The sequence below is a fragment of the Phytophthora ramorum genome, assembly GCF_020800215.1.
Source record: "Phytophthora ramorum isolate Pr-102 chromosome Unknown Phyram_PR-102_s0004, whole genome shotgun sequence".
NCBI classification, from domain to species: Eukaryota; Oomycota; class Peronosporomycetes; order Peronosporales; family Peronosporaceae; genus Phytophthora; species Phytophthora ramorum.
The window spans coordinates 2549209-2560032 of record NW_027150650.1 but is presented as its reverse complement, the minus strand read 5'-3'; the positions used below and the strand labels follow the sequence as shown (position 1 = coordinate 2560032).

The 10824-nt window shown below is 54.8% G+C and overlaps 1 protein-coding gene across 1 annotated transcript; it reads left to right on the top strand.

The window, feature by feature from the left end:
• Positions 1 to 8571: 8571 nt before the first annotated feature.
• On the top strand, positions 8572 to 10205 carry KRP23_5306 (uncharacterized protein; the record flags this gene model as incomplete). Its single annotated transcript, XM_067890355.1, has 4 exons — positions 8572 to 8698; positions 9070 to 9255; positions 9384 to 9476; positions 9550 to 10205. 4 exons carry the CDS (start codon positions 8572 to 8574, stop codon positions 10203 to 10205), a joined length of 1062 nt encoding a protein of 353 aa, XP_067746912.1.
• Between the last annotated feature and the right edge of the window lie 619 nt (positions 10206 to 10824).

The following is a 10824-nucleotide window of genomic DNA, read 5'->3' as shown; positions in this document are numbered from 1 at the left end:
ACGGACGGGCGGACGAGAGTGAGCGAGACGAACAGACACGGCGACGGGTCGAGGCAGACCAAAGGGACCACGGATGGAAAGATCTCGACTCTGATGAAGGGAACGAGGGACGAAAACGAAGACTGACTGCAGAGAGCAGCTGGCGTGCGAGGAGGTCGCCAGCAGCTTTGATGGGTGAGTGGGGTGGGCGCAACCGACGAGCAAAGGCATCGCTCACTTTGGAATTGGAGCTGGAGGGCGCAGGACCTCCCCAATCTGCGTCAACGGCACGGACGACGAACGGGCACTAGATCCGCATTGGTGAGCGGGTCTGGGGCGTTGACGAACAAACGGGTCGCAGTTGGTGTGGCGGCGCCGCTGTGATCTTCGCGCGGACGGTTCAGCCGACGGGTTGAGACGGACGCCCCAAACGGACGAACGCACGGAGCTGGGATTGGCAGCGGCTTAGCGTGGAAGCTGGGGAGGACGGACGGGTGTACATGTAGGGGGGGAAGCTCACCAGTCTGCTTCAGGTTGCACGTAGGGCGGGCGCCTGAGGCGCGGGCCCGAGTGACTAAGTGGGCGTTGCTGAATACACGGGCGGGCAGGGCGAGGCAGAAGCGTGGAGACGTAGTGAATCGTAGTTGCATTGAACGAACATCAAATAAAGTAGGCGGTGCTGCCAGTCGGGCACACGCCGGCGCGAGAGACACTGCTTGTCCTCGACGGCCATCCGGGTTTTGGACCAAAATCAGCACTGGTCGACCAAGCCCGACGTGCAGAGTAGAGAAGACACGTTGCATGGTGGTCATACAGGAGCGTATTGCAAAAATTGAAGATCGAAATGCTTTGGCGAACCACGCAGAGCTTCCAGAAGAATTTGGATCTTGCGATATAAGTTGCAATGGCGAGAACATAAACGAGAATAGCATCACCTAGTGGAGTTGATAGACGTTCACGATCTGCACTGAGAACGAGTACGACACCGGAAGCAACGACGACGGGAACAGCAACACTGACGCCGACTCCAGCACGAACTGAAGCAACAGGAGTACCAGCGCTGGCGACACGCGAAACCACCAGGAGGAGCGGCTGGGTCACCCACGGCGATAGCGTCGGCCTCTGACGATCAAGAACAGCCAACTGTAATGCAAGACAGCGGCCACATTGGTACATCCGGCGAGAACGCGAGACGGACGGATCCAGGGACGACCAACAGCAGATCCACTACGATGATGACGAACACGGCCGACACATCGGTTCTAGTCACGGCGATTCAGTAGTTGATGACCGCGGTGGGTCGTCTGGAGCAGAGAATAGGAGGCTTGGGAGTCACGCAAGCCACGACTGTATTGCCGCCATGAACAACGACAGCAACAGCTGCCGTGCCAGTAGTGCACACGACAGCTGATCACGCAGCGACAGCAGCAGCGACGAGACCAACGCTCCCCAGAGCACCACGACGCTCCCCATCACCGGGGGATAGCTGTGGTACCAGCAATAGCTGCCACAGCGACGAGTCCAGTAGCTCGAGCAATGATGACCATGAACGGCGACGTCGAGGTTGGCGACACCGAAGATGACATTCGAATAGACGGAATTCGCCATCCCGGCGAGATCAACAACACCGGGGCCGGAGCCGGAAGAACGCCAAAGAGCTGGATCTGCAGCCCTTGAAGCCCACTGCTGGTGCTGTACGGGTCGAAACTTGGATTGCGAAGGTGGATTTGGCTGTTGAAGGCGCGCGAATCTCGAATCGTGGTGATTGGAGCGACGAGGAGCTCTAATACGTGATCGGGAACAAGTTACAGGACGACGCGGCCAAGTCATGGGTGTAGATCAATAAGGAACGGGTCAGCCATGAACGCACCTGGACGAAGTTGAAAGAGGCGTTGGTGCGCAGATACGGCGAGCGGCCGGACCTCGCCCAAGCCGAACGGCGAGTGATGCAGCGAACGATGCTACCTGACGAGACGTTTGCAGATTTCGCATCAGGGCTAAGAGACGCAGCTGGTCAAAATCAAGTCCGAGGGGGCACTCCTCGGCCAATTTTACCGGGACTGGAAAAGACAACACGGCAGTTAGTCATATTGGCCCCCACGCCAATGACACTTGGCGAGGCGGTGGACAAGGCCACCAAAATTGATGACTCGAGCTACAACGTTACCAGAGGGATGTGAAACATCGGCCAACCGTGGGCCACTGCAACGACCCAATCGGCGGTGCAGATGGACGGCACGACGGGCGTCATACGAGTAATTCTGGGTATCGGTAGCATGCCTGCTGACGTAATGAATGCCGCGATGGCAGATAATGCCGGAACAGTGGGGGAGTATGCGTACTTCACGAACCCGCAGGGTGTTTTCGATACGACGAGCGATGTCTGGGTAGCGCCCAGTGGCCGTACGTAGAACGGCAAATATTGGAGATTGAACAAGAAAGAACGCGACCGAGGGCGAACAACGGCGGCACACGACCAGTGGTCGGTGAGTAAGCGGCACTCCATGAACCCAGAGCGCAAGATGAAGGTGATGATGGTAGCAGCAGATGAAGACTCAAGCAGCGAAGAGTCAGAAGACGCACCGCCTCCACCGAGGAAGAAGCACCGTAAGGCACACGTACGGCAGGCCAAGGCACCTGAGCGGGCACCTGACCCACAACCTGTTAAGTCCGAGACAACACTGGATAGACGGCCAAATGAGACGAATAGGTGCTGCCGTCGTTCCCCGAGAGGCATAGCTTGTAGGGGAATCGACTGGTAGCGCCAAGAGATCAAGGTCGGCCCGGGGTGGGCACTTCTCGCTACCAGCGAAGACAAACCTCGTCGAATCGACGAGTCGGTGGGTCTGCACAACCCAGGATACCGCAATCTTCTAGCTGAGCGTACTCTGCGCTCTGTGACCAGTAAAAGCGCTCGCGCGCCGATGCCCATCCTTTGGTGGATGTCACAGGTTTGAAGAACGGAAGCTGCCCCGCTCAGGCGAGCTTCTGGAGTTTGGATTGATACTCAGCGAGAGCAGGGTCTCAACTGGACCCGGCTGGGCCGAACCGCAAAGAGAACCAACAGAACCCTGCGCAAGCCCAGCAGCGCCGACCTGACTTGGCGAATTGCTGTGTTGTTTCGTGGAAGCCGCACTAACGACGTTTTCTGTTCATTGCAACACCACAGACGTCATTGCCTATGCCCATGTGTGGATCCGTTGTCAAAGTGGAGGGGTCTTCTGCCACGATTGGACTTCTATCGTCACCACGCGTGACCGTTCAAGTACCCGCAGCAACGTTGTGTATACGTCGGGTTGACCCAGACAAATTTGAGGTAGGATCTCGAGGAATATGGCTTCGCAAACCGATCGTAGAAAAAAAAACAGACGGTCGCTATATCTACGGTCAAATCACAGCGTATTTTGATGTTTTGCAATTATTCGTACCGGCCGGGTACCGCAAAATCACTCGTGGATGGAATCATGGAAGTACCGCCGGTGTTATACTTCCTACAATCTAAGTTTGAGGGCGATCTTGCTGCGATAACACTAACCGTACTGCCCAAGAAGCACGAGTTGGAACTCGACCGCCTCCTGGGCTGAAACACACAGACACAGACCCGAGCCATCCTACCGCTGCTGTATTGACTGGAGATAGAGCTGCTCGTACAATCATCTGTCGCGTCTCGACATGGCCTTCCGAACTGACTGCACCTTCATCTTGCAGCTCTATTGTCAAATCCTCAGCTTCTTTGGCCAATATTTCCGCCGAATAATGACAAGTCAAAGCGTATGCTATAACTTCCTCGGGCTTCCCCGTCTCGTCTTCTCGCCACACCAACCAATTCTCGTACCCTGTAGACTCTATGATTCTCATCGGTCCCATTCAGTTACGCACAAACTTGGTGACATTGGGCCCGCGTGGCGGCCTGTACAATCATACTCGATCACCAGCCTTCCACTCTCGCTTCTGCTGTACACACCTGTTGTAGTACTTCGCCTGCCTTGCTTGATCTTTGACACACGCTTGATCCGCACACTTACCACTCTGCAACAACTTCTTTAGCAACTTATCGTGGTACGACATGAGATCACCAGCTTCTCCGACTGCCATCCTCCGCAACTCATTCGGAGACTTCAACTTCCTGCCCATCATGAGCTCATTTGGGGTCAGCGCTTTGGTAGAGTGCCTCGTCGAGTTATACGCATATACATCGTACTTTACTCACAACTCCCAGCCTGTCTGGTTCTCCTCCGTCATGGAAGTCACTACGCAGTATGTCCACGTTCTATGGAAGCTTTCAACAAAGCCGGTCATCTGTGGCCGATATGGTACCAGATTGATCTGTTTCGACTGCATCAACACCACTAGCTGTTCTATCGCCTTTCCAGTGAGCTCAGGAGCTCCGTCAGCAATTCTAGAACTGGTCTGAATCGTAGCACCGACTCCTTCAATAAAAATCAGGGATGTTAAAAGAAAGCCTCCTGAAAAAAGAAATCTTCTTTCGATTATAAAAAGATAAAAGAAGAAATCGTGGGTGTTTCTTTTAATGGACCCATGCATTTTCGAACTCTACAATACCAACTCCTGCTCAATGTTTCCGTTGTCATTGGAGTTGCTACTGCCACTGTCCTCGTCTTCGGTGTCACCAATGCTGATGACACCTTGTTCGGCGTTGGGTTCTTCTGTTATAATTTCGAGCGCCTAAGAATAGCTGCAAAAATCAATCTATAAATTGTTATAAGAACAAAAGAAGAATTTTGTTCGTTTTGACCAATCTTTTGTTGCATTAAAAGAAGATAAAATAAAGTTGAATACAAGAAAGCTTACCATCCCTGGTAAAAATGCTGCAACACTCTTCGCCGTGTGCTCCATCACTGTAGCTGCAACAACGTATCGATTCACATACTCGAGAGTGGCAACGACGTAACGCTTCCTTCCAGTCGCTATTGGAAACGATCCAGACACGTCAAGCGCCCATCTGTCACCAACGTATCCGCCTCGTAGACTTCGAGGACGGGGTACGACCTCGCACGGTCGTACTTTCCTGCTCCCGCACGCTTGGCAATTGTTCACCCAACACCGTCCTTCCTTCTGCATTCGCGGCCACCAGTAAATCGTTACAATCCTCGCAACTGTTCCGCCCACACCGAGTCGTGATATTCCTTGAACACCTTTGGCTACAAGGTTGGCGGTAGGATCACCCTTCATACCATGTGACGTCTGGATCAACGCCGAGCCGTCGCTTTGCGTGACCTCCATGCCTCGGTGCTTGCTCGCCTTCAACTGTGTCTGCACCAACTTGCTGTGTCCTTGCGCCTCGACGCTCTCGTCGTCCGTCAACTACTGCAAAGTATCATTCTTGTACGTTGGCACCGACTTGGCTCATCATCTGGGGTCATCTCCTGATGTTTAGACCTCTGTGTTCGCGTTCGGTGTTGCTTGCCTGCCGTCGTTTCCATTCGCCGGCTCGCATGAACCTACCGCGGCTACAGTTTCCGCATTGTTCCACGTGTTGTATTCGTCGCCACAGCTTCACTATCATTGTTCACTGCTCGCGGTCGTTCAACACCACCGCTCAACGTCTTCGGGTCTTGCCGTTCGCCGGTTTCACTCACTTCTCTGTATTGTACGTCGTCACTGCTCATCAATGGTCGTACGTTATCCGGAATTGGTATTGCTGCCACCAACGCCTGTACTGGTTCTCGTTGTGCATTTTCTTCTGTACGCCGCCTGGCTGCTCGCGTGAGGGGCCAGCATGTTTCTTCGTGCGTCCCCTTTCCGACTTTCGTGCTCTTGTCTGCTGCCGTCGATTCGTCCTTCGTCCGTTCCCGAGTTCTGGTCGTATCTGGTGTCATCGTCTGCGTATCTTAGGTTGTCTTGTGCAGCATGGCTTCGTCTGCTGCATCTGCTTGCTTCGCCATCGAAGCCGCACCTACCGCTTCCTGCAGTTGCCGTCATTGCTCGCTGCCTGGTGGCTCTCGACATCTTGCCCACCCCCGCCAATACTTCTGCTGGCGTACACGACAGCGGATCTGCCACTGCATTCGTTCTGCTTCGTCTATAAACAATTTCAAATCCATACTCCTGTACAGCCTATGCAGTCTACCTGCTGGACTTGGTCTTGTCATCATCACGTAACTGCGGACGTGATAGCTCCCCCTTTTACGCCCGCGCTCCATTTCCCGTTGTCCTGGTTGCTGCACGCTGTTTCAAATACGCGTTGTTGCGCACTATCGCTTCCGGGTCTGAACACTTGTCAGCGAAGTGGCCTTCACACGTAGCACCTGTTGTCAAGTTTCCTGCCGCCTCGAGCTCCGTTGCCACGCAGCCTCTGGGTATCCGTGCTGTTGCTAGGGCGATCAGCTGCTGTCGCTTTATTCAAGGCTCCTCGGCGTCTTCTGTGCTTCTTTGGTGAGGGCAATCGCGCCTTTGACTTCTCTGAACCGTACTCGTTGCTCGACACTTCGGCTCACCAACACTACTGCTTTCTTGTCGGGCTTGTCAGTCCCGCTGGCGCTGCGTTTCGACTTCCGTTCATGTTTTACGGATCTCTTCTTTCTCTTCCCCCTCTTGGTTGCATCTGCCCAATACTTATCATTCCACGAGCGACATGGTGGGACTTCACACGTTCCCGAGAAAGTGCTGAAAATACGTTGTGGATTCGTGAAGAGCGCGAGCTAACTCTCGTCGCCTCCATCTGCTGTCATCTGTGTCGGGTTCGCCGCTCCCGTCAAAGCCTCAAACGGAAGTCCGGTACCACCAATACCAGGAATGACCAATGTTTTGCCCTGTTGTTCCATTCATGGGCATTAGACACGAATTTGGCGCTGTCACCAACGGCTGCCCGATTCATCAAAACCAACCAACTTGACGCATTCCCTAACAACGTGTCCCCCATGATGTTATAAAGCTCATGGTCAATAGAATTACCTCATCCTGAACTCCGCGCTCCTTCCAATGCTAAGTCGACTCGCTCAATCGACGTGGAAACCGATATCTTTGGTGAAGGCGTGTACGCGGATAGCTCCAGATCCTTGATGTTACGTCGTATACCACGCCGTGTAATTCTCGCTGGTGTGCGCCGGCGATGACTGTGGCGTAGCGGGATTGCAAAAATGGATGATGCGATCAAAGCTTGCCAGCGGTAGGTGACTTGTTCTTCTTCGCGGTTGGGTGCGAGGCTGGAGGAGTGGTTTTGGATGAAGGTCCTTCGGTTTTCACCGTCGGACCTTCGTCCGGCGGATCACGATTCGCATCGCGATCCGCGGGGGTCCCCGAGGGGACCTGGGGAGGGGTTTGAGGCTTTTCTTCTAGGTCCATCGCTGAACGTTCCTCTTTCACATCGTCAGAGCTCCTCCCAGCACTCTCATGATCAGATGATCCTGGCGCTTTCAGCACCGTCGGCAGCGATCCATCTTCCGTCGACGACTCGTTCCCTGGTTTCGTCTTGATCTTGACATCTTCTTCGGTGGACTCACGGTGAAATCCCTGTGAATCACCAGAAGATCCGGGCACGCGCACCATTGTGGCGTAGCGGGATCGTAAAGATGGATGATGCGATCCAAGCTTGCCAGCGGTAGGCCCAGACTGCCGACTATCGGAGGGGGTACTCCGTTGATCAGGCGTGATCAGAAAACCTTGTAGTCACCTTGTGTACCAAACGGTGGGGCGGGTTACGCTCTTCCGGTGTTCGCTTGAAGGACGTCAAGTGTGTGACCAAGGCGGAACTTGTTGGAGCTGGACTGCTCCTTCCGGGGAATGGGTGGGTGACGGTCACGCGGGTATCCTTCACGCGGTCGTCGGTTGTTGGTGCTCGGGTCTTGAGGCAAGTCGATCACGTGTGGGGGGGGGGTCCTTTGGGTGTATGCTGTCGTAGCCCTTTCCGTTGCTTGCCGCCTCCTCTGGCGGGGTCTTGAGTTGAGATGAGACTATACGATCGCCCCCTGGCCAAGCTATCCAGGTTCGCGACGTGTCCTTGGTTGACTGGGTGAGTCCTTCTTCGGGTAGGCCAATGTAGTTCCTTCCCCGGGATGTGTGGACGCCACTTGTGTCTTGCAAGGCAAATCAGGATCTATTTAAGCAAAGGTAAAAGTCCTAAAGATCTCTCTCCCTATCCCCATCCCACTTGCGTGCCCACCGATTGCACATCACACTTGAACTCCCATCTGTATATCTTGACCTCGAACCGGAATGACAGTAACGTTGTACCCAGCATCCATCTGATTCGTCTGTACCACCGTGGCGGTACCATGTCGATCTGATCAGGTGAGTCCAGATGATCGCGGATGCCCAGATGATCGCAGATGTCCGGATGATCGACTGTACCGAAAGGGTGGTACCAAGCAAATAAAATTACCTGTACCATCGTTGTGGTACCAAGTCAGGTGCTGGGGTTATCCGGATATATCCGGCACCAATCCCAACCCTTCTGGTCCAATCAGTCCAGACGCGATCTCTTCTCATCATCGGCAATTTGACCCAGGTCGCTTCACCTCAATCGCCCCCTGCTCTGCGACCAGCCGTACGGCGGTTGGTCTCAGCGCATTCCATCACATTTCCGCTTTCTTCTCTGAACCACCACCGGGGACTTCCGTGCCAGATCCAGTTATGGCTGGTGCAACTGACGCACCGTCCGACGACCCTCTCGCTGTCGCGCCTGATACGTCCGCCGGTCACATCTCCGAGGCTCCGGTCGTCTCTACTGCTCGCGTCGCGCTTCCTAGCGTTAACCTCGGTACTCTCTCGCATTATTCTCGTCCCTGCTGGAACCCATCGAAGCTCAAGCTGATCTCGACGATGATCATACAGTATTGCAGCAGGCATATCGTGACCAAGTCGCGCGCGTCGATCGATTGGAGGCCGATCTGAACGCCGCGTACGCGGCTGCCTCTCCCTATCTGTTGAATTGTCAGCACCAATATGATCTCTTGTTCCGGCGCTATCAAAAAGCCCAGCAGGTGGCGGGTGACTTCGAAGCGGCGGTGCGCGAGCGTCTTGACAACTCGGACGAGATCGCAGCCATCCGGGATCGTTTGCGCGTCGCAGAGGAAACCGCACGATTGCAAGCGGAGATTGCTGATCTAACTCGTCGTCTGGCTGACGCAGAGTCTCCGACGGCTAAGCAACAGCCGCAGGGGTCAGCACGTCGTCTCGCCACATTACAGGAAGGGTTGGACCAGGCAATCGCAGATCGCGACCGCGCCGCTTTGGATTTGGCCGAAGCCAACAAGAACCTCGGTGCGCTTGAGACGTCGCAGCGTGCATTGGAGGACGCGACGTCGCGACTGCGCGGTCAGAACGAGCATCTCGAGCAACGCGTATCTAATCTTCAAGTGCAGCTGACTCAGCAGACAGCTGGAGCCAAGCGGGACTTCGATCGTGTTGACGCAGAGAGAGATAACAGTTTCATTCTCGTGCAGAGGCCGCTGAGGCCACTCTCCAGACCACGTCCAAGAACTTGCAGCGGATCATTGCTGATCGTGATCGAGCGTTAGCCGACCGCCGATCTACTCGTAAGTTCGCCTTGCGTATCCGATGAATCTTTCGCGCGTGACACTAACATTGTTTCTCTATGTGTTATACCAGAGATCCAAGTTGATAACGCGCGGGCTTCAATCGCGCGATTGGAGCATGGCCTGAAGCCTTCGCAGGCAGATCGTAGTCGCATCAAGGCGCTCAATCACGAGAATGAGCTGCTCCTTGCTGACTTGGCCAACGCGCAGTCTGTATCTTCTGCTCTCAAGAAGGCTTCTGACCGTGCTGTTCAGGACCGCGATCAGCTCCGTCATAGGGTGGCGGGGTTGATTTCATTCATCCAACCCGCGCAAGACGAAACGCCACTTTCTTCCTCTTCCAAGTCAACGCCTGCCGCATCCAAGAAGACGGCCAAGCGACCGCGCGGTAGTTCTTCGGCTGGCAGCTCGAGTCCGCCCCGTAGTCGTCCGCGACAGCGATCTCCTAAACCAGTGTCGGAATCAAGTACTGTTCTGCCTTCTCACGGTGGATCTGCTTCGCGATCTCTTTTTCTATCGGGACCGTCAACTCCTAACTCCGGCAGGCTCTCTGATGGTGATCGCTCTCCATCTCAGCGGTCACCATCGGTTAATGCCTCTCCGACCAGTAGTGACGACGACTCTCTGTTGGCGGCTCTCGCAAGTTCGCGGTCGTCCGGTCGTCGCCGTTCGTCTTCCACCGGCAGCCTTAGCGGTCGATCATCCAGCCGCTCCATTGACATCGAGTGATCCAGTTCTTCGAAGGCTTCGAACCAGGATCCTGATCAACTCGAAGAGTTGGAGGACGCCCTGGCAGTGCCTCTTCCGGTGACGAGAGTGATGGTGGTGCGGACAGTCATTTGACTGCGCCACGTGATTCCGATCGTGGAAACGAGAATGACGGTGACAGTGACGGAAGCGTAGCTGATGAACCGCGGGCGCACCGCAATCACCTACTAACGCAGGTTGCTCTGGATCAGCTTGCTCGTCCCACCGTTCCCCGCGCTATCTGGATCCCTGGATGTTGTGCTCGTTCTCGTAGGGCGGCAGCGGACGTTCGCCCGTGGTCGGCGAGCACTCTGAGCTGGGTCAGTGTCTTGGAGATGGACATCGAGTTGCTCTTTCATCACCTGGCAAAGTCTAAAAGCTGGCTTTTTCCGCCGCAGAGTCGATCGCCTCGTCGCGGCGCTTGGTCACATGGTCTGATCACCGAAAGCAACATTGCGGCACTTTACGCGACGACGCCGTGGAATTCTCTCAACGTCTTGGTGACGCCTTTATCTTTTGAGGTGACTGGTTGGTTCGAGGCGATGTCTCGGAAGTATCTGGAAATTGAAGATGATCACCGGCAGGCTCTATGGGAGGCTAC